This window comes from Cannabis sativa, unplaced genomic scaffold (assembly GCF_029168945.1).
Source record: "Cannabis sativa cultivar Pink pepper isolate KNU-18-1 unplaced genomic scaffold, ASM2916894v1 Contig2, whole genome shotgun sequence".
NCBI classification, from domain to species: domain Eukaryota; kingdom Viridiplantae; phylum Streptophyta; class Magnoliopsida; order Rosales; family Cannabaceae; genus Cannabis; species Cannabis sativa.
The window spans coordinates 705661-729707 of record NW_026870038.1 but is presented as its reverse complement, the minus strand read 5'-3'; the positions used below and the strand labels follow the sequence as shown (position 1 = coordinate 729707).

Sequence of the window (24047 nt, the reverse complement as noted above, 5' to 3'; positions counted from 1 at the left end):
TATGCAAGCCTCTCAAAGGTTAGACAGTGCTTTAACTATAAGGCAACCATTTTTCATTTGTATATGCCTTTAAATTTTCTAGCTTTAAGTTTTCAACAGCATTAGGCTCGATTTACATGGTGTGGATTTAAGATTGAATAGTATTAGGACTTGATTTACAAGTTCAGTTGGCATAAGGACTATTATATTTTAATTGTTAAAAGGATGAGGTCAGTTTTTTGCTAACCTCTCAAAGATTAGACAATGGCGTAACTTTAAAGCAAACCTTTTGATGTGTATAAGATTTTAAAATATTTTCTAGCTTCAAGTTTGAGTAGTATTTGGTGTTGTTTTATATAATGTGGATAGGCATTTTTAGAAAATTTAGTTAGCAATTGGTTATATAGTTTTGAGCACTTTTGTATCAAGTTTTTGATGTATCATGCCTTATGATGTTCTCCTTTTGAGAAAAATGTTTTATATCGAGTTTTAAGATTTTCTTTCACTAGCCCCTTTGGCTAGTTTCTTCTTTGTTTTCTCTTTGTTTTTTTCTTTGTTTTCTTGTTTTCTTCTCTAGTTTAGGTTGTGTTTTTGTGTTGAGGTCTGTTTATAGTATTTACTTATATCTTGTTATTGTGGTATTTTTTGATTTTATTGTGTTTTCAGGTAGTATTTCAGTTTTACAAGCCGAGACCTTGACACTTTTGGTTGGACTTAATTGGGCTCTTTCACGCGAAATCCCAATAAAAGAGGTTTTTTCAGATTCATTGTCTCTGGTCACAACTATTAACAAAGGAAGGGTGTTCTTTAATGAGTTGGGTGTGCTACTTGAGGATGTCATAGCTTTATTGTTTAAACTTTCGGGGACAGTTTTATCCCATGTGGCTCGGGATGTGAATTCTGCAGCACATGATTTGGCAAAGTATGCCCTTCGGTTAGACGATGAGCTATCCTGGTTCGAGGAGGTGCTGTCGCCGATTGTGGATTGCTACTTTGTTAATCATGTGTGATTTTGATCACCGCGTCAAAAAAAAAAAGTCAACAAATAAGTGAAATAGAAAAGCTTTGTTGTTAGTATATATTTTCTTTATTTAAAATTTTATATTAAACATTTAATTTTCTAATATAATAATATTATTTATTCAAATAAATTACATATAACTTTATTTAATATAACAGTTAAAAGTTAAAATGCATTAGCTAGTATAAATTCTAAAATTCAACTTTACAATCATATCAATAAACTAATTGTCCCCAAATATAGATTCATATTATGGCAAGCTTGCAATGTTCAGCTCCTCACTCGAGACCATCTTTGCAAGTTCTTGAGCTTATCCTCGAACCTCTGTCTGGTTTGCGAGAAGGATATTGAAACTCATACTCACATTTTCTTTGATTGTGTGTATGCCAGAAAAATCTTTGCTGAAATCGGTAGTTGGCTGGGTATTGTGAATTGGTCGGTTGACATTAGTAATATCCAGCAGTGGTGTACTCGGGGCCCCCTTGACTTCAAGAACTGGATAATTAACACGGTTTTTGCTGCTGCAATTTACATGATTTGAATAAATAAAAATGGATGTATTTTTTATTTTGCTTGTACCTCTCTTCTGAAATTGAGCATGGAAATTAGGAAGGTTACTCAATCTAGAATTTTGAGCATGGCTTGTAGTACTATTAAGAAATGGGAGATGTATCTAATTAATGTAATGAGGTCCTCGTAGCAGTTTTTTTGGTTGTTGTTTTATTAGCAAGCCCTTGTTGGCTCCTTGAGCGTTTATTTTGTGCTATTTTTAGCCTGTTTGTATTGCTCAGTTTTGAATAAATTTCCTTTTGTTAAAAAAAAAAAACAAAATAAATATAAAGTTTATATTTCAAATTATACATAATAAAATCTATATTCAAACAAAAATAACTTAACTATTAAAAATAATTTAAGTAATATAATATATACATTTAAAAATAATTATAAATTAATTTATTATCCAATGGTTTAGATTATTACTAGGTTATTCATATCACTTTTTTTTTCGGTTTGATTTGTGCAGTTTAATTAAATTGGACGGTTTATAATTTTTTTAACACACCTTATTTATAACTAGTTAATGAAAATTTATTCTACTTTTATTAATACACCTACCCTTAAGAACCAATCTATATAGGCAACCCTAATTAAATTAGGTCTCATATGTAGGTAAGGAAATTCAAAAACAACACCCGTCCACAAATACATAAACACCTAGTCATATATTTAAACTAAAATTTTATTATTACCAAAAAAAAAACAAAGAAAAAGTAGTACTTACTCAACTACCATTCCTTAACTATTAATAGTCAATACATAGATAAATATATTAATTGTTCAATAATCATGTGTGAGTTATAGATTGGTCCAATTAAATTTTTTATTTTTATTTAAAAAATTAATTTAAATATACCAATAAAAAAATAGCACATGAATAATGACTTGACACTTGACAGTCAGGTACATACGAAAGTTTTAGAAATATAAATTATGTACTACTACTGTCAAAAATTAAACTTAGATATTGAGAGAACTCTGAAAATAGAGTTTGAGCAGAAAAAAAAAAAGGAGAGAAAAATGAGAGTGGAGAATATGGAATGAATACTCAATCTTCAATGATTGAGAAGCTCTTAGTTTATATTGTTTTGGATACAATAACATCTGAAGAGAAAAGACCTTAACAAATACTAACAACCTCTAATAACTCTAACTGTTTCTAATTGATTTTTCTTTTTAAATAATAACAAAATTAACTGTTATATATATTCTAACATCCCCCCTCAAGTTAACACTGGTGTGTTAACTTGTCAAACAAATAAGGAAAAGTTGTAGCTGGTAGAGGTTTAGTGAATAGGTCTGCAATTTGATGTTCGGACTCAACATATCTAACATCCAGTTTTTGAGCTAAAACCCTATCTCGAACAAAATGCAATTCCACTTCGATGTGCTTGGTTTCATTTAGGCACAAGTTCTGTTCCCCTTGTAATCAGCAGCAATAGCAAGATTATCTGCATCATTAGTCATGTGGGGAGTTGCTCATGTGTCCAAATACTAAGTTGTTGAGATATCAGGGGTGGAGGTTGTTTCATAGAGTAGAGCTTAAGAATTTTCACCACTGGTAGAAGATGAATTTTAAGCAGATGCTGCTCCTGTGAATGTGATATCAAACCTGTGATAACATTTAAGAGCAATGTGACTAGCACGTCCTCAAAGTTGGCACACAGGTTTGTTGCAACGACCTCTTCTATTATAATTTGAGGATCGACCACCATGATAGGCACCTCGTGAATCTCAATTCGAATATGAACCTCTTGTGTTGCTGAGATTTACATTTGCCAAATTGGCTTCAACATTGTGAGGAGAGTCTATGGTGTGGTGTTGAATGCACATCTCTTGACTTTGCAGCATGAATTGGACTTCTGGAAGTGAGAGAGGTTTAGATCGAGATGTGAGATTGACAATCACAGCTTCATATTCAAATCCTAAGCCACCAAGAATGTAAAGAACAAGATCATCATCTTTGATGGATTTACCAACAGCTGCTAAATTATCAGCATGTTGCTTCATCTTCATTCAGTATGTATTCTTCAATTGATAAGGAGCCTTTCTTGGTGGTTTGAAGGAGATTTGAAAGTTGCAAGAGTTGGGCACGAGATCTTGTGGCAAATAATTGAGCAAAGGTGGTCCAAATGTCAGAGGAGGTTTGATAGTGGATAATGTGTCCTCACATGTCTCCAGTGACAGAATTCATTAGACAATACATCAAGAATTGGTTAAAACGAATCTATTGTTGAAGAGCATGGTTGGGAACATTACCTACAAGGACAGCTAGAGGTTAAGGAACAGTGCCAAGAATGTAGCCATCTAGATCATATGAACGAACAATAGGTAGTACCAAAGATCGCCAAAGAGTATAGTTGGTGCGATCTAATATGAGATTTAGGGTAAGGAGGTGATTGTTGGGGAGGGGAATTTGAGCTTGTGGTTGTTCAATCCTGGCTCTAGCTAGTGGATCGATTTGAACTCCATGACCATTTCCATTGTTGCAATTGTTGCCATTGTCACCTTGATTGGACATGGCTCTGATACCATGAAAAAACTCTAAAAAATAGAGTTTGAGCAGAAGAAAAATGAGAGAAAAATGAGAGTAGAAAATATAGAACGAATGCTCAATCATGAATGATTGAGAAGCTCTTTATTTATACTGTTTTGGATACAATAACATCTGAAGAGAAAAGACCTTAACAGACACTAACAACCTCTAACTGTTTCTAACTGATTTTCCTTTTTGAACAGTAACAGAAGTAACTGTTATATATTCTAACAGATATTTATTTACAACCGTAAGTTAAACTTAAGTATTTACGTCGCAAATTATTTTTGTTTATATATACATATTGAGTATAATATCTCACACATTTTAATTAATTTTAAATGGAAATTACATCACTTTTAATTTTAATGATATAGTCGAGATTAATTACACATTAATATTATTTATAAAAATATATCTATAACTTAAGTGTGCTACAATTATTATTCTTATTTGAAACGATAGATTCTTTTTTAATATATGATCGACTGAAGAATACTATTACATCATTGAATATATAATATTTTTGCGTGTACTTATTATAAATATACAATGAAAATGTTAAAGGACACTAATGGTTCACCCTTAATATTACCACAAGATGTCATATTGCTATTGGACTATCTTTTAATAGATAATGTAAATTTTGTACTAAATTTAGTTCAAAAATGAGTCAATGTTATATTTGGCCCAAATTTTACAATTGTACTCTAATATAATAGGATTAAAATAAACTGTTTTTTTAATAGGAAGGTGTAAAAAAGTTAAAAAAAATATTTAATTTTTATTAAATATATAAATAAAAATATAAAAAGTTATTGATTAAATTAATAAGTGGTAAAATAGTAAGTATAACAATAATATTTATTGTGGTGTAAAATTTGACTCATGTTATGTGCTAAATTTAGCATAACTTTTAGCATATATCAAATTTAGACCACATTATACACTAATTTTGGAGTTCAATGTAATAAAAATTAGCTAAAAAAATGTATATAAACTACATTTATAGTACTCTATTAGAGATATTTAAAATAATTATGTATCAAATCTCGTATGTTTTTATTTTAGTAAGTATAATTGAATATTTCTTGTATACAATCCCCAAATATATATATATATATATTCATTTTTTTTTCTTTCAATTTTTATAATTTTTGATAAAATAAATAGAGTAAGTCTACAATACATCCTTAGCTGTTTCAATAGACTTTCTATTTATTTTGGCACCTAATAGAACTTTTTAGTTCAATTTTTTTTCATCCACGTGTATGTTATAGTTATTTAGGATTATCAGTAAAATTTTAGAAAATTTCAAACTGAAAATAAGATTTAAATATTTTATTAGACTGTTTTTCCTTATATGCATGGTAAGTAATAGTTTAAACTTTATTTTTTAATATTATAAACTATTTAGAATTTTCTAAAAATTTACAAATAATCTTAAATAACTACAACATATACAATCATAAAATAATAAAAAAATATATATACTAAAATAATTTATTAAATACCATAATCTACAAAATTACTTACTACATAAATTTCCAAATATACATACACATATGGTTACTATGAGTAGTAAGAGCAACTCCAAGGACTCTTCAAATTTGAGGATGCAGAGGTTTATCTTCTCCAAGGTAGCACTAATTTAAGGTGATTTATGCTGTCTTTGCTACAGTGCACTGTATATATGCAGTAGCACTGTAGCAACTGCATTTTTTTTTTTTATTATTATTAATAATATTTAATAGCTAATTTTTATTTATATATATTGTTTAATATTATAATATCTTATATTTTATTAATATAGTAATAAAATATATTTTTTTGGTATAAATTTTAGTGTTGTGGTTGGAGTGGAAATATTTTTTGACATCAAATTTAGTGATAGTGTAATACAAAATTTAATGTCTCCTTGAGATGCTCTAAGTAGTAGTAATAGTAGTACTATAGGTCTAGACCAAAGACTACACAAATTTATTATTATAAATACGAGAACACTCTCACTTTCTAGTGCTCACTTTCCACGAACCTACTTATCTTACAAAACTCAAAACCAAACCCTCTCTCTCTCCCTAACAAAACTTAAAAAAGAAAGAAAACCCAGAAATTGTTTCCTTAAAATCAAGAGCTACATATACATATATATATATATAGTAATAATAATAAAAGTATATATAGAAAGAAAAATGGAAACAAAAGTGTTGTCTTCGGGTATCCGGTTCTCAAATTTACCAGAAAGCTATATCCGACCCGAATCCGAACGCCCAAGGCTCTCTGAAGTCTCAGCTTGTGAAAATGTTCCTGTAATTGATTTGGGCTCTAACCACAGAGCCCAAGTTGTCAATCAAGTTGGCCTTGCTTGCAAACACTATGGATTTTTTCAGGTAAATTAAAATAAATTAAATTCAATTAATTTCTTTCTATTTTTTTATTATATATATATAGATTACAAATTTAATTTATATGTATGTATAGGTTACCAATCATGGGGTGTCTAGTGAATTAGTGGAGAAGATGCAAAGTGTAGCACATGAGTTTTTTGATCTTCCATTAGAGGAAAAATTGAAGCTTTATTCAGATGATCCATCTAAGACTATGAGATTATCAACAAGTTTTAATGTTAACAAAGAGAAAATTCATAATTGGAGAGACTATTTAAGACTCCATTGTTACCCTCTTCACAAATATGTTCCTGAATGGCCTTCTATTCCTTCTTCTTTCAAGTAAGTATTATTATTATTATTATTATTATTTAAAAAAAATTAAAAAAAAATTGTTCATCCATGGTTATTATTGGTACTCCATACTAATTGTACCATGTTTTTTTTAAAATAGTATTGTTCGTACCATGTTTTTTTTAAAATAGTATTATTATTCGTGACATGTCAGTTATCTATTTAATTTACGATTTGACACGTCATTTAAAAGATGAGTCTGACAGATTCTGACAAATTGACACGTATTATAAGACGATCGATATGTCAGATGACACGTAGATTTATAACTTTTTAAAAAGCGTGCCACGTCGGATTCACTTTATTTAATATATGATTGTAACTGTAATAGATATTGTGTTAACTGAAATCCTAACTTACACTTTCTTTTTTCTTCTTTATTTTGAAAAAAATATATATTTATTTTAGTCAAATTTGATTAGTAAAGTGTAAACTAAAAAGTGGAGAAAAATCGTAAATTTATTTAATAAAATTGATTTTTTTTTTATGAGTTTGATATCATATAATTTTGTTGTATTAATTAATAAAATTGGCTTTTCCAGCTTAAGAAGGACAAAGTAAAAGGATATTTTTAGTGAGATTTATTTTTTTATTATTTTTATTTTTTTGTGAATAATTTTTTGGTGAGATTTAGAAGACACTTTCTGACTAAGCTTCCATGTGCACTTATATGCTTCACATGCATTAGTACAGATAGACAAATATATAATTAAATTTATTTATTAATTTATAAATTAAATTATTATTTATTTTAAAATACAAAAGTATATTTTCTTTCAAAAAATAATAATAATTAATACCCACACGCAAACAAAAAAAATGCAGAGTCATAATTATAAATAGGGTACCCTGCATATATATGAAAATCCAAGTAAATCTAGCTTTTGATATTTTTGTTTTTTTGTTTTTTTTAAAAGGGAAATATTTTGGATCCATGTAGTTGTACTTATTAGATCTAGAAAAATTAATTAACATTTTCACTTTTTTAGATTGAGACATTTTTATTAGACAACCATTTTGGTAATTATTAGTTTAATGTTAATTTTTTAATAATTACAAATTAAAGTGACTTTGTTTTCAAAATTTACAAACAAGCCCTTTTTTAATTCCTAAAAGTTAAAAGAATTTAATAAATGGATAAAGTAGGGGGACATAATTGAAAACAATTATTGATCGAGGTCCCATAGTTGACTTTGTCAAAATTCTAAAAAGAAACAAAAATAATTAAAAAAGTTTGGAATATTGTGTAATTTTCTGTCTACACCATTTGTCATAAATTATTTTATTTATGTATTTTTTAAAAAATATATTAATTATTTTATAATTTTTACTATCTTGATATTTTATGAATTTTATTGGTGTGGTGGGAACCATGCATGTGGATGTGGTATAGATTTTTATATATTAATTATCGACGTCATATAATTAAAATTATTATATTCGAATAAAAAAATATTCGAATTTTCTGGAAAATATGACGTCATATCATTATTCCGTGTTGACGTCATCAGCTTGAATCATGTGGTTGATGTTGATGATTTCATATTTTAGTGGCCCAATAAATACTTCATTAATATTATTATTCCAATTTAATTATTTATTTATTTTTACACAAATAATTATATATTAATATTATCATTTATTAACAATAAAAAAAGAGAGAGAGTTTTGGCATTATTAAGGTAGAATAGTCATAGTGATTAGTGCCAAGATAGATCAATTTGTCTTTTTATAATTTATTATTATTTATTTTTATTTTTGTTTTTGTTTTTTTACCTAAAATTACTATAAACGTAACACTTCTTTCTATAATGATAATCTGACTATTGAATGTTATCAAATCTCATTAAAAAAATACCGTTTTATTTGAATTGGACATTCACAAATTATGCCTAAATTTTCTATTTTTATATATATTTTTTATTTAACAAATGGTTTGTCTATTCATCCCTTTCAGAATAAAATAAAATAAAATGGTTGTCTATTCATTAATTTCCTATTAAATAGGGATATGTTCCTATATACATTAAATATATATATTTATATATAAAAATATTTTATTTGAAAATAAATATATATTATTTTTTTACTTGGATAGCATAGCATTGACGATACTAACATGAATCACGGGGTTTAACACTAGTGGGCTCATTGTGGTCCAATTGTTTAATATAATGGGCCTCATTTTCATAAAATCACTTGGGCCTACATAAATGTTTCCATACCAACCTGCACTTGACTATATTTACATAATTACATTATTTGAGGGTTTTATTTTCACCACAAAAAAACTTATGAATATATCATATTTTAATAATTTTTAAGTCAAATTTTTTCATGTACGTTATATTTATTTAAAATATCAAAAAAAATTTAAAAAATTCAAAGAAAAAATTACACAATAAAACTAAGGTTCAAATAGTGTATTGCAAGCGTGACTATAAAATAATATGTGCACATATTGTTTTTTTCAACTAATCACATTTATCTAAATATAAGTTCCACTTATATATTTTGCAAAATTCACAATTAATTTTGCATAAATCATAGAATATGATTTAATAATTAACTAAAATTTTGATGATGAGTTCATATTTATTTTGTGTAATTTTAATTGAATAACCATATTTTGGTTATAGGGAGATTGTGGGGATGTATTGTACTGAAGTGAGAGAGCTTGGATTTAGAATACAAGAACTAATTTCAGAGAGCTTGGGATTAGAGAAGGATTATATAAAGAAAGTATTGGGTGAGCAAGGTCAGCATATGGCTGTGAATTACTACCCACCATGCCCTGAACCCGAGCTCACTTATGGTTTGCCCGGACACACCGACCCGAATGCCCTAACCATTCTTCTTCAAGATCTTCAAGTGGCTGGTCTTCAGGTTCTCAAGGATGGTAAATGGGTTGCTGTTAATCCTCATCCTAATGCTTTTGTTATCAACATTGGTGACCAGTTACAGGTAACTTAATTCATTCTTACTTTCTATGTCCAATTTCGATAGACTTTCAAAATGTCGAATTTGTTAAGATTTAACGCTAAAATTCATTCCAACCACACTCTGAAAGCTATTTTATACATAACACTGTCTATTCTATATATTAGTGGGATACCGAAGACTACACTAATTCTTTTTTTAATAATTAAACTTATTTGTGTTTATTTATAATTTAATAAAATAATATAGTTTTAGTGTTAAAATTCTAGTGTTTTTGTGTTGGTTTAATAAATACTAAATTTAACATTTATTATTGGAGTTGCCCTAAGTATTTTATTATATTTTGTAGGCTCTGAGTAACGGGATTTACAAGAGTGTGTGGCACCGTGCTATTGTCAATTCCGACATGCCTAGGCTGTCAGTTGCGTCGTTCCTCTGCCCATTCGATGATGCCCTGATTAGCCCAGCTAACGGGCTCACTGGCAATGACGGTTCGGGTGCCGTTTACAGGGAATATACTTATGCGGAGTATTACAAGAAGTTCTGGAGCAGGAACTTGGATCAAGAGCACTGTTTGGAACTTTTCAAGAATCATTAACGCACGAGTATTGTTATGTGACACCTTATGATGCCTAACACCTCGTGATGGGGTATTAGGTGATTGGCGTAATTAAATACGTGAAGACTCGATAAGAAATTACACCAATCATTGTATACCACATTATGTGGTGTTGGGTACCATAAGGTGTCGCGAAACAATATTCTTTAACTATATAATATGCAGTTCTAGCTAGAGTAGTAATTTGGATATTCTAAGAACTTTTGTTTGGTAAAATGTGCCTTTAACTATATAATATTATGTAGCATAGTTGAAGGTTGCAGTACTACTATTACTACCACCATTACTTTTTGACCAAGTATGGTTTTGGTAGTATCTATAGTTATATTTTCTGTTGGCATATAAATAATTAAGGTGTTTTGGGGGAAATAGTATATGCTAATTTTCTAGTCAAGTATGTTGGGACTGTTTTAGTTAGTTTATTATGATCTTATATATGTATGTTTTATGTACTGGTCTGGTGCCTATATTTTATGTAACCCATCTTTTGTATTATGGTAATTTTCAATAATTTGCATTGTTCTAAATATTTATGAAAATATAGCTTATTGGTCATTGGGCTAACCAGATAAATAAAGGTCAGTATTGAAGCTTTCACAACTACTAATAATTTGTGGAGAAAATTACATTTTATACCCTTTTTATATTATTCACCTTTATTTTTACCCTCTTTTTTAAAGTCTATTATTTTTACCTCTTTTTTCAAACATTGTACTAATTTTACCCCTGTCACTTCAAGATACTCTCCATATGACTCTCTTATGTCAGGATATTTTGGGTACAATACATGTAAAAAGAGGTATGTTTCAAATAAATATAAAACTAGAGGTAAATTTGATTAATTGATTAATAAAAGAGATATTTTTTAACTTACCCCATAATTGTTTTTAGATTACGAACTAAACCACATCGTTTATAAATACCAGAAGTATAAGTATGATTTATGGTTTAAAGATACAATAGTTGTAAGTGGTAATGAAAACTTTATTGTTAAAAATGATAATGTTGTAATTTTAAAAATTATATACATTCTAAGATATCTTCTAGTTCTAGCTAAACTTCTTCTTTGTTCACTCTTAAGCACAACTAATCTTGATAACACTACCAAAAAAAAAAAGATAATGTTTTAATCACAACATTAATTTTTTATGATTAAATGTAACTTTTAGTCTCAACAAAAAATTACTTGTGACTAAAATATAGTATTAAACATAGTATTTAGATACAAGTTGTCACTAGTTTAGTTTAGTCACAACAAATTGTGATTTTTAAGACTAATGTCTTGGTTACTTTTTAGTCAAAAAATATGAACTATTATATATAATAAGTTACACTTTTTTTACTTTTACTCACAAGTTTTGTTGCGACTAAAAGTGAGATTTTTTGTAGTATAAAACATGACATTTTCAGAAAGTTGAATTTCAAACTTGTAAATATTATCATTGAAATAAGAGAATTACGTGTCTAGCACTCTTATGAGATGTAATATAGTTATTTGTGTAATTCAATATTGAGTACCACTTATTTTAATTTAATAAAAATTATAGAAAACCGCTAACTGATTATAAGATGACATATCATAGAAGTACTAAGCATTTTGGCGTCCCATAACAATACTCTTGAAATATGTAAAAAAAAAAAAGCAAGTGTTGGGAATTTTTTCTTGAATCCATACACAACTCACTGAACTAATCAAGACACACAATGTAGATCCAACTTGATCTTGCAATAAAATTCACAAAATCTATTATCAAATTGCATAAATCATGTCAATTGAATTGTTAACTTGTTAATGTTAATTAAAACTATAATTTTGATCAAGAACCACATTCGGACTAATGAATTAAAGATGCAAACAATCAATCTTTGATATAAACATGTAATGCAATAAAATAGAAATTAAAAGATGAAATAAACCAAAAAAGTAAAGATCAAATGCAAAAATTTTGGCAAGGTTCTACCTAAGCTTAGACAATTACAAAAATAGTAGAGATTTCTAATAATTAAATATGTCACATAGGATTTATTTAGTTCCAACTGAAGTGTCTTTAATTATGTCTTGAGTGATCAAGTGTGCAGGGGCTCATGATAAGTTGTCCTTGCTTATGATGGAGTTCAATTCAACAGAGTTGCTAAACAATTAATTTCAACAACATTTACACAAAGACTTTTGGTTCAAACTAGAACAAATTAAGTGCTATAATTGTCTAAAATTTAGAAACAGTGCCCAATTTGGTTTTTTGTTGGTCAACAAGTCTAAGAGAAAAGTCAAGTAATACATACCAGAAGCTTGGGTTGTGTTTGGTAGATGGGAAAAGTAAGAAAATAAAATTTTAGAGAAAAGTCAAAAGTGAGTGAAAATGAGTGTGTTTGTTTGGGTCAATATGCATGGTCAACAAGTCAAGAGAAAAGTCAAATAATAAATATGTTATGTTATTTTTGTAATATGCAAGTAACAAGTGATACAATTTAAAGTAAAATTTAAACATTAAAGTCTAATTTAAAGAAAGCAAAAATAATGGTAACTAATGTGATAATATAAAGTGATGAAAAATATGAGTTGAATTACTAAATTCAACTCGAATTTTGTTAACTAAGAATATAATTAAAGCACAAATTCTAAAAGTTGATGCAAAACTAGGTAAATATTACATAATTATATCTTCACTAATTGCAATCTAATAAGATAATAGCTATTCATTATTTCAGATAAAAACATAGTTCACTACACTATACTATAATAGATTTATGAGATGAAATAATTATGTAATACCATAATTATAGCTTTCTAATTGAGTAGTGTTAACCACACATTATATTGATTCTATTATTCATTATTGTGCAGATTATGGCTCTTGTTTATTCTCTTCCCTACTACTATTACGCTCGCTTGGTCTTCTCCTCCTAAAGACTGGATAAAGATTAACTGTGATGTTAAAGTAAGGACTGGGACTATGTGTGTGATTACACTCTTATACTTCATGAATCCTCATTACAATTACTTAAAATGACTATCTTACTCTTACTTTATATTTTTTCTTATTAAAGTAGGAATAATTTTGTCAATATACTATCTATTCTAATATTCGTTCCAACAACAAACTAAATATAGCAATCAATTTCTATTACAAAGATTTATTCCATTACATTACTATTACCATTACAATTACTGTTCTATTCCACCAAATCAAATACCACCTTAAAAATAATCTTATAAATGATATCGCAACGGCTAATGAGTTAAAACTCCTCTACCTTCTTTAGTTTGTTCACTTTTGGAATAAGAGAAATGACAATATCATATTTAAGGTTTCCAACCTCATAACATAATTTTTCACATATTCCATAAGATGTGGTAAAATAGAGTAGAAAATCCATCCTTGATGGGGTCGTTGTTCATTAGTTAATCACTTTATTCGTAACACAAATATGATTAGTAAAATCAAACTCTAAGATTCATTAATTTTGAGATTAGCAACTTCAACGACCATCTCTAAATCTTTATTACTAGGTTGAGAAGAGCTAAAATGACTAAGTATTCGATAATAAGCCTCTCAATTACGCTTTCATCTTCCCATATTCTATCGTCATGAAGTAGACTAAAATCTATTTTTCTTTCTTTTAGAGGAAGCTTCTTGGTAGATATATTTTAAGTTTCCTTATTTAAGTCACAAAGCATAACACAGTGGATTTTACAAAAAATAGTATCTTATGTAATTATTTTTTTTTTATTATTATTATTTTCAATGGTAGTAAAATTAGTTATTTAAACTTTATTTTTGATACAATAAATTAGTAGTTATCATAAATGGAGAACCTTAAAATTGTATGTATTTTTGTTTTAAAAAGACTAATTAGGATTCTCCTCTCTTAAATTTTGACATGTACTAAATTATATTTTGAATTTTTATGTCATTCCCCAACAATTGAGATTGTTGAATTGGAGAATATTTATTCAATTTTACAACTAGACATCTAATGTAGCAAATATTATTCATGTATTAAATTGTACTTCCCGAACTTAAATGTATAGTAAATCGTGCTACTTAATCTTTTATCTACATGAGGTACCTATCAACAAACTTGAACAAAATCATACATAAATTTTTAAATCCAACAATCTCTTTAGTTTAAAGAGAATTATTAACTATTTAAAAAATGTACATAACACAATTTAAAACATATCCAACTAAAAAAAATCCTAATTAGCAATTGAAATATATGAGTTTTGTAGTTTAAAGAATGTTCACAATTTCAATGAAGTGATATTTTTCTTGTGAATTTCTTCCTATTGTCTTCCTTAATTTATACTTTTTTGACTCTTACTTTACAAAATCTTGGAGTAGAATATTCTAAAAGGTCTTTGTTGACCAAAAGAGCTTTTCTGTTCATTTCCTCGAAACTACGTCGTTTCTACAACGAAACGCTACCTGTCTTTCTTCCTCAAACTCAACAACCATTCTTCGAAAAAAAAATAAAAATCCAATCTTTAATAAAACCCAAAACCCAAATCTTTTCCCAGAAAATTGGGCACCAAATTTTCCCGAGAAAATGGAGAATTCCACCCAAGAATCCCATCTCAGACCCGACAATTCGGTAACCTATGATTCCCCTTACCCAATGTACGCCATGGCTCTTTCCTCAACCCAAACCCAAACCCGAAACCACCGAATCGCTGTCGGAAGCTTCATCGAAGAAATCTCTAACCGTGTTGATATTCTCTCCTTCGACCCAGAAACCCTAACCCTAAATTCCCAACCTTCGCTTTCCTTCGACCACCCATACCCTCCCACGAAGCTAATGTTCCACCCTTCTACACTCCAAAAATCATCCGACATTCTCGCCTCCTCCGGCGATTATCTCCGACTCTGGGAGGTTCGTGATAACTCGATCGAACCCATCTCTGTTCTCAACAACAGTAAGTCCAGCGAGTTCTGTGCTCCCTTGACATCTTTCGATTGGAACGAGATCGAGCCTAGGAGAATTGGAACTTCTTCTATCGATACCACTTGTACAATTTGGGATATTGATAAAGGAGTGGTTGAAACTCAATTGATTGCTCACGATAAAGAGGTTTACGATATAGCTTGGGGTGAAGCAAGGGTTTTTGCTTCGGTTTCGGCTGATGGGTCAGTCAGAATTTTTGATTTGAGAGATAAAGAACACTCCACAATCATCTATGAGAGTCCTCAACCTGATACCCCTTTGCTTAGATTGGCTTGGAATAAGCAGGATTTGAGGTATATGGCAACAATTTTGATGGATAGTAATAAAGTTGTGATCTTGGATATTAGGTCTCCTAGTATGCCGGTGGCTGAGCTAGAGAGACACCGTGCTGGAGTTAATGCTATTGCTTGGGCTCCTCAGAGTTATAGACATATTTGTTCAGCTGGGGATGATAGTCAAGCTCTTATTTGGGAGTTACCTACTGTGGCTGGACCTAATGGGATTGATCCCATTTCTATGTACTCTGCTGGCTCTGAAATTAACCAGTTGCAGTGGTCTGCTGCTCAGCCTGATTGGATTGCCATTGCTTTTTCTAATAAGATGCAGCTTTTGAAAGTTTGAGATGAGGTGAGGTGAGCTTCCTTTTTCTTTCATCACTCTTAAGAAAAGTTCAACTTTTGCTGCTAATTTTATACATGTTTTATTGCTATAGTAAGTGTGAAAAGAATCTTAGATTTTATTGGTGATCCTGTTCATGTTTTGAAATGCTTTTATTTAATTCATAACATTGAAGTAGATTTCTTTTTAACCAATAGAGGAGTGTCGGTTTTGTTTCAGTTTTAATGTGAGCATTTTTCAAAGAAGTTTGCATTGTTTTGTTGATACATTAAGTAGATTTTGTAAACTCTTTAAAGTTTAAACTTGACTTTCACTTACTAGAAATAGAATAGGGCTGTAATGAGGAGGACAGCGAGTATATTCTTGAGTGTGTTTGGAGGGAGATTATTGGATGGGTTTTGGGAAGATTGGTTGTTTTGAGGGAAGAGATTGTTAAGCAATGGATTTAAAATCCTCTATTTGTAACTTATTTTGGTTTCATTCAATATTATAGTAATTTTAGAGTGTAACCGATCCTACGACTAAAATATTCATATTTCCTTAACTTCTTGTTCTCCTACCAAAGGTAGCCTAAAGCTAATTTTCGGAACTCAATACTAATGAAACTAAAACCAGATTTTGAATGTTAATCTTAAATTAAGGCATGTAATCTCGGGCCGTAATTTAGTCTCTAGTTAAATTATCTTTTCTGCATAAGCATAAATGAGCTAGCATGGTCATGTTTTGAAAATCTTAAACTTCATACGATTTCTGAATTCTATGCTCCTTGACTGTTTCATACGATTTGTGAGCCTGTTGTATACTTGTATTATTCTGGCGAAAGCTTATTCTGCGTATTTCACTTTAATGCAGGCTCTAATGGGGGATTGAAGATGATGTTGTTGACATATAGACCAAACCAAGCCGGTATTTAGTAAATATTTTTCATTAATCGGTCAGATATGTTCTAATGTTTTAGGAAGAAGAGTTGTAGTTCTTGCACGTAGCTTGTCTTCGTGGCGAGTTATATTTATTGTTTTATTACACTATTTCTGGCTTGGTTTTGTAGGTGTAGTTTTGTGTACCTTATTTTGTTCTTCACCACAATCTTTGTGTTATATGTAGGCTTGCCTCTCCTCTAATCTCTTTTGTATGTGTCCTTGATAGCTCGAAATGTTTTACCTAAAGAAAAAGAATTAAAGGTAGAGAGTAATTCAGTGAAAGATTAAGTCTAGTTAACATTCTTAGAGCATGATTAAGCAAGCAAAGAGTTGCTTGTTTTAGAATTCATTCAATTTTGAGTTAGTGACTTGATTGTGTTAATTGTTTATGTAGTTATTTGGATTGAGTTTCTGTCTTGGTAAGACTCACTAACATCTTTGCAAAATGCTAACCGAACGACAATTTCGGTAGAGATTATGAAAAAAAGGATTAGTTCTTGTTGCTGTAGTACCACTTTTGCTTCTGAGTTTTGTTTGTGGAAAACTTATCATTGCTTGTGAAAGTTTGGAAAGCCAAAATGAAACAAAAATTATAGTTTGGTGTTCTTTTTAAGATTTTACATCTTATTTAGTTTGTTATTTTGAGGTTTTTGAAATAATATTATAGTAAAATGCAAATTTTGTCAATGACCATAATTAGCATAAGGTGTAAATGTTATAAAAAAAATTAATGTAAATGTAGGGTTGAATTCGGAATAAAAAAATGTTATATTTGTTTTTGTACTCCAATATCATTTATAAGTTAATAGAACATTGTTTAAAAAAACTAGTACATGTTTACAATTAGAAATAATTAAAAGACTCAAACAAAAAATGTACTTTATTTTAAATGCAAATTAATGCAATAAGTATAATATCATTAATAATTATTAATTAATTAATGGGGTTTTTTATGGAAAAGGTTTACAAATAAATATATATATATATTTATATATATATATATAGGGGGAAGAAGTTTCAATGGTTACATTTTTATTGTAACCATCATGGTTACATTTTTTTTAAGCCATTGGATTACTATTAAATGGTTGTGATTATTTTGGAAATTAAATAAAAATAAATAATAAATAACTTATAACCTGAAAGTAACCTAATCATTTATTTTCTTATAAAACTTTAATTAAGATTAATTATATTTTAAATTAAATTAATTATAATTATTAATTAATTTTTTGCAATTCATTACTATATAAGGATCTTTTAGCAATTTATTTTTTTATACTTAAATTATTTAAAATTTTATAGCAAAACTTTTTATAATTTAAAATTATGCACATATAATTTCATAATTTAAATTTTATTATACTTGTAATCTTAATTTTAAATTATTACACTTAATTATTTAATTTGTTTATTTAAATATTTAAAAAGTAAAAAATGAAATAAGTTGAAGGATTTTTTAGAAAAAAAAATGGCTGCACTTGTTATCGATTGATTAGCTTAAGGCCTCATACTTAGTTCATATAATTGTAACAAAATAATTAAATATCATTTAAAAATAATTAATTATTTGAAAATTTATTATAAGAAGAGAATTTTAATTTGTGTCAAAAGAAGTTTAATTTTTGTAAAAAAAAAAATAAATTTTATTGTAAATATTATAATTAAATGGTTTAATTATTAAAATAAGTCAAGTAAGGATTTAAATATAAATATTAATTGCTAAAAGAGGTCTTGTTATATATTTAATTAATTATTTTAAGAAAATAGTTAATTATAATTAAATAATTCTAAAAAAGGAATGTCTATTTAATTAATTATTTTAAGAAAATAGTTAATTATAATTAATTAAATCTAAAAAAGGAAAGTTTACCTATTAGTAACCTGCTATTACAGGTTAAAAAAAAATGTAACCATATGGTTACAATAAAAATGTAACCATTGAATAGTCACCCATATATAGGGATATGATTTTGTCCCGTGATGTACTTTCACGGAATGTATTCCGTGGTACATTAGATGGGTCTCAGGGTACATTAAATGAGTGTCAGGGTACGTTTTTATTTTTTAACCCTAATTACCCCTAGATCAATGTCAGCCGTTAGATCAAATAACTCTCTCATTTGACGGCTGTCGTACATTACGGATTACAATCCGTGAAAGTACAATAACGGGACAAAATCATATCCCTATACATATATATATTGTGGGAAAAACAGTAGGAGTAACTAGTTGTTATAAATGGTAACTAGTTATATATATATTTTAGAGGTTTTTTCATTTTTACATTTCAAAGTAGTTTTTTTTTTTTTTTTTTTTTTTTTTTTTGGCTTTTTTACGGAATTTTACGTAGAAATTTCTATTGCAACCTAAATTGCAACAAAAAATCGTATAGAAATCCCTATTGCAACTAGTGTTATAACTACTTTAGAAACACAAACCGTAAATTTGAAAAAAAAAAAAAAATTAAAAAATTGTATATAGAAGAATTCTCTTATATTTTATTTTTTTTCCCATAAAATTACCGTTTTGAGTAAAAGGAAATCATATTTTTGCACATTATATAAAAACTCATAAAATTTGTAATAATTTTACTTAATTATTTTTAAAATAATTAGTAACAAAACTGTAATTAATAATAATAAAAACATTTTAACCTGTGCAACATTGGGAGGATGTTTTAATCTTTGTAATGTATTGGATAGGATGATATGAAAAGACACCCCAACAAAACCATTTAATTATCCCTTTCTTTTTCTATAGAATATAGAAGCAAGTTAATATTTGAAAAAAAAAGACTAAAAGTTAATTTACTATAATAATAAATTAAGTTGATATCTTAATAATTATCTTTCAACAAGCATTGATTACACATTAATTATTATGTTAATTTACCATCCGATAGTGATAGAGAAATGCTAAAGGGCACTAGTGGTGCCTAGTACTTTTTTATGTGTTAATATCGCTATTGGTCCAACTAAGTATCGGGTCCCATATAATTTAATATAATAACTTTTAGAGAGTATCACTAGCCAATCACAACGCGACATGTCGCAAAGGTGCTAGACACCACTGGTACCTAATAGCAATGTTCGATAGTGATAATAATCAAGATAATTAATTATTATGGTTCTCTCATGCCTATACTTATTTTTGGTTGAGCTTTGAGTCCATAATTAAAAGACAGTTTCTAGTGATCATTCCCTAGGGAAAATTTCTTCAAGAGAAATATGATCATGATGATGAGTGAACCATAAATGTTGGGTTATTTTTTTTTTAATAATGAGCTTACAAATAAATATAATTTATAGTTTTAGATAGTGTCTCGACCGTGTATTTTTGATAAACGGTGGTTCTGCTAGTGAGTCTCACTGATTATATGATTTGATAATAGTAATATGTAATATGTATTTATTAAGTATAAATAAATTAAAATAATAATAAAACTTAAATATAATATTAAATATTATGATTATAATTAAAATTATTAAAAAAATATAAAACTAAAACTATATGTTAATTTATTTGTAAAATGTCTTAAAAATTTGAGTAATTATAAGTAATTAAATTCTAATAATTATTTATATAATTGTCTGTAAAATATTGTTAAGAAATTATATAAAAATAATTAAAGTTATAAAAAATTCATATGATTTATGATTAGCTTAATAATTGTGAAACAATATAGAAAAGGAAAGCAGGAATTCGGGCAAAAACGGGTCGAACTGGTTAAGAAAAATGGATCGATTTAAGTAAAGTATGACACAAAAATATTAAGCCTACAAGTCGTACTGGACTTACCTTTAAAAATGTTGGTACAGTATGACACAACTTTTTGATAATTTTTTTTTTTAATATAACCAACTTGAAGACAATTTCTAATACGAATAGATATAGAAAATATAAATAATTTTGTCATAGCACTTTTAGATCGAATTATAATTAAATTTTATTTTGACAAAAAATCAATTCATGGTCTTATTTGTACTATTTTAGAAAATATGGGGTCTATTTTTTCATTTAACAAAATAAAAGGTTCAATTGGTAACATTTATAAAATACATGGTCCAAAATAGTATTTACCCAAATTAGAATATGATATTTGTTATATGTTATTCACATGACATATATATCTTCAAAGAATCAAAATATATAAAGCAAAGAATTAAAGCCAAGTAGTAGCACTAATATGTAGTAAAATTAAGAATTAATTAATATTAACAAAAAGATTATCTTATAATTAAGATCAAAAGAAACACAAGGTGCTCCCCATAGGGTGGAAAATGGGAATTGGTATTTTCCTATTCCTTTCCCCGCACACCATGCTATACGCACGATCTCAAGCTATATATAAAAGTAGTCAAAAAGAAGACATAATAATAATAATAATAATTATAACAATAATAATATCATCACATCCCAACTTTATATCATTTCAAAAAGAGTGCACTAATTAACACTATTTCATTATTAAATTGTTAAAAGTTATAGTGTAATTAAGTAGGAGACTCTATATCACTGTAGAAAATAATTTTAGAAAATAATTTTTAAAGAATATTGATAACTAGTCGTAAAGTGTCACTTATAGAAAGTATTAGATACTACTGGTATCCAAAAACAATGCTCAATAATAAAATATGTACATCTTTCTCTCTAAGTTTCCCTCTACCAGTTTGTAACTTACGCTTGACTTTTTTGTCTAGCCAGGGCTTGCTGATCGTTTCTCGACCCTACAATGGCTCTAGTTAGGTTTTGTTAATTTCTACACTATTTTTGATTTTGTCAAGATTGTTGCTATTATTATAGTCTGAGTGTTTATTTTTCTCTATTTTCTTTATTCATAGATGTCTCTCGAAAATTTTCGGCATTGTAAATTACTTTAAATTTTTTTAAAATTAATATGTAATCATAAATAACTATAAATCTACAATTATAATAATAAAAAAAAATAAATAAAAAACATTCTTATATGCTTAAACAAATTACAAGTCTACCTAAATATCTTTTTAAAAGAGCACCGTAGACTTACTTTAAATTTTTAAGTAATTTGATTTCCAACAAAAATAAAAAAGTCAAATTTTGAGAGATAGGACTGAATCAAGATGGAATTTTTTTCCTTATCACGTCTCTTCTTTCCCTACTTATATTATAATTATTAGTGCAGCTATATATATAGTAAAACCCATAAAATTGGCCCCACTTAAATAATTATTCTTTACCTATAAATAACCCAATATTTTTTTGTAGTTCTCTCTTCATCATATCATAACATATCATCATATTTATATAAATGGGTTTGCCATACTTGAGTCTTATTAGAAGAAGTAATTCTATTGTAACAACTCTAAAACTCTTTCATCATCAAATCACTAATGCTACTTCTAAATTTTATTCTTCTCCTCTATTTTCCCATCTAAAACACTTTCTCACACTCATAAATTTTTTTAATAATACTATTAATCATGATTATGATCACGATGATCAGAATGATGATCATCGTCCGCCTCCTTCATTGGTGGCAGTCCCGGCCGTGTTTTTCATCACGGCCGGGGAGTCAATCAAGAAGCGAATTCCAATGATGCCCTACAACACCTTGTTGGAGAAGAGTAACATTGGATCATCACCACCATCACCATCATCATCATGTAATTATTGCATTGTGTGTATGAATGAGATAGAGGGTAAGGAAGAGGTGAGAGTGCCAATCAACTGTTGCCACGTGTTCCACAAAGAGTGTTTGGATGCTTGGGTTGACCAAGGTCAACCTTCTTGTCCTCTTTGCCGATCCAAGTTGTTGGCACAAAATCAAGATGATGATGATGATGATCCATGGAGGAAGGAGAGGATGATGTACCTTTTTGGAGATGATTATCTCTTTGGTCACCACAATTAATAATCATTATTAATAAATAGTTACTTCTTCAATTATTTTATTATAATTGTATAGTTTCTCCTGGGTGTACCTAACATATATAGAATTTATCTATATAAAAATTGAAGGAAAAAAAGCGATATAAATATACAATATGATTTTTTTTTTTTTTGAATGAAATTTCAAGCTTTATTAAGCATCAAACTCTGTTACCAAGCACGATAACAACTCAGTTGGGACATCCCCAAACTGAAAGTACGATCAGGATATGAACGGGACGCTCTAGCAAAACTATGAGCAACCACATTCGCAGATCGTTTAACAAAAGAAAACGAAATAAAAGATAAATCATTAAGCATCATCTTACAATCATTAATCAAATCACCAAACACAGAAATCATTCTAAAGGAGCTCCTTAATGATTGTACCACAAGCAAACAGTCGATTTCCACAATAACATGTGGCCAATTGGAATTTTGTTTTATCCAACTGAGCGCTTCTCTGAAGCTCAAAGCTTCAGCCACTTCCGCAGCTACTTTTCCATGGAAAAGCCTTGTCTTCCCTTCAATAAAGAACCCCTTGTCGTCTCGAACAACAAAGCCAAGGTCGAACTCATTTTTATCTGCAAAAATAGCTCCATCTACATTGATCTTGGCACTATTTGACGGTGGTAATCTCCTTTGCTCCGCTCCATCATCCTTGGTTAAACCAGATAATGTAGTTTCGAACCCTGAAACTTGAGCAATTTTCCATTGTTCAAGATAACTCTTTGCAGATGACACTACTTCCATTGCGTCAGTGTTTTTTTGGTTCCATACCTTGTCATTACGGGCCCCCCAAATTGCCCAACAAGTTGCAACAAGCATGTCTCGGCTGTCCTCATTTGACTGCTGGAAACACGCCTCAAACCAGCTAGAAAAACCAGCACCCGTAGCCACCCCAGTCCCAATCCCCACTCTGTTCCAGCATCTTTGAGCCGCTGGACATTCGACCAAACAATGAATGATCGACTCCGCGCTCTCATTACACATCGGGCACTCCATTGCAACATCCACATGCTTAGTACGGAGTTGAACCATGGTGGGAAGGCAATTTGTACAAGCCCGCCAGACCATGTCCTTCATCTTGGACAGTATGTGCAACTTCCAAAACTTCTTCCAAAAAATAGAGGAGGTGGCGCTATTCCATGTACCATTTATTTCTTGTACCAGTTTGTAAGCCGACTTGACTGAGTACAACCCCGACACTTCCTTGATCCATACTATCTTGTCTTCATGGATCGTCAAATTTAGAGGG

General features: G+C 28.9%; 3 protein-coding genes across 4 annotated transcripts; all 3 read left to right on the top strand.

The window, feature by feature from the left end:
* Positions 1 to 6110: 6110 nt before the first annotated feature.
* On the top strand, positions 6111 to 10913 carry LOC133033008 (protein DOWNY MILDEW RESISTANCE 6-like). Its single transcript, XM_061107521.1, has 4 exons — positions 6111 to 6484; positions 6576 to 6823; positions 9475 to 9799; positions 10125 to 10913. Exons 1-4 carry the CDS (start codon positions 6287 to 6289, stop codon positions 10371 to 10373), a joined length of 1020 nt encoding a protein of 339 aa, XP_060963504.1. The 5' UTR covers positions 6111 to 6286; the 3' UTR covers positions 10374 to 10913.
* Positions 10914 to 14688: 3775 nt separating this feature from the next.
* LOC115716803 (protein TRANSPARENT TESTA GLABRA 1) lies at positions 14689 to 17388 on the top strand. Of its 2 annotated transcripts, none has more exons than XM_030645707.2 (2): positions 14689 to 15973; positions 16812 to 17388. In XM_030645707.2, exon 1 carries the CDS (start codon positions 14946 to 14948, stop codon positions 15960 to 15962), a length of 1017 nt encoding a protein of 338 aa, XP_030501567.1. In that variant the 5' UTR covers positions 14689 to 14945; the 3' UTR covers positions 15963 to 15973; positions 16812 to 17388. The 2 variants fall into 2 exon arrangements, with proteins under 2 accessions (XP_030501567.1, XP_030501568.1); XM_030645708.2 differs by having other exon boundaries at positions 14733 to 15968.
* Positions 17389 to 22059: 4671 nt separating this feature from the next.
* LOC115717174 (RING-H2 finger protein ATL54-like) lies at positions 22060 to 22905 on the top strand. The gene has a single exon (XM_030646126.2). The coding sequence runs from the start codon at positions 22170 to 22172 to the stop codon at positions 22770 to 22772; it is 603 nt and encodes a 200-aa protein (XP_030501986.1). The 5' UTR covers positions 22060 to 22169; the 3' UTR covers positions 22773 to 22905.
* The last annotated feature ends 1142 nt before the right edge of the window (positions 22906 to 24047 follow it).

Coding starts and splice junctions, on each gene's coding strand:
- LOC133033008 (XM_061107521.1), top strand. CDS start 6,287: ATGGAAACAAAAGTGTTGTCTTCGGGTATCCGGTTCTCAAATTTACCA. Junction 6,485..6,575: donor AACACTATGGATTTTTTCAG/GTAAATTAAAAT, acceptor ATGTATGTATAG/GTTACCAATCATGGGGTGTC. Junction 9,800..10,124: donor ACATTGGTGACCAGTTACAG/GTAACTTAATTC, acceptor TATATTTTGTAG/GCTCTGAGTAACGGGATTTA.
- LOC115716803 (XM_030645707.2), top strand. CDS start 14,946: ATGGAGAATTCCACCCAAGAATCCCATCTCAGACCCGACAATTCGGTA.
- LOC115717174 (XM_030646126.2), top strand. CDS start 22,170: ATGGGTTTGCCATACTTGAGTCTTATTAGAAGAAGTAATTCTATTGTA.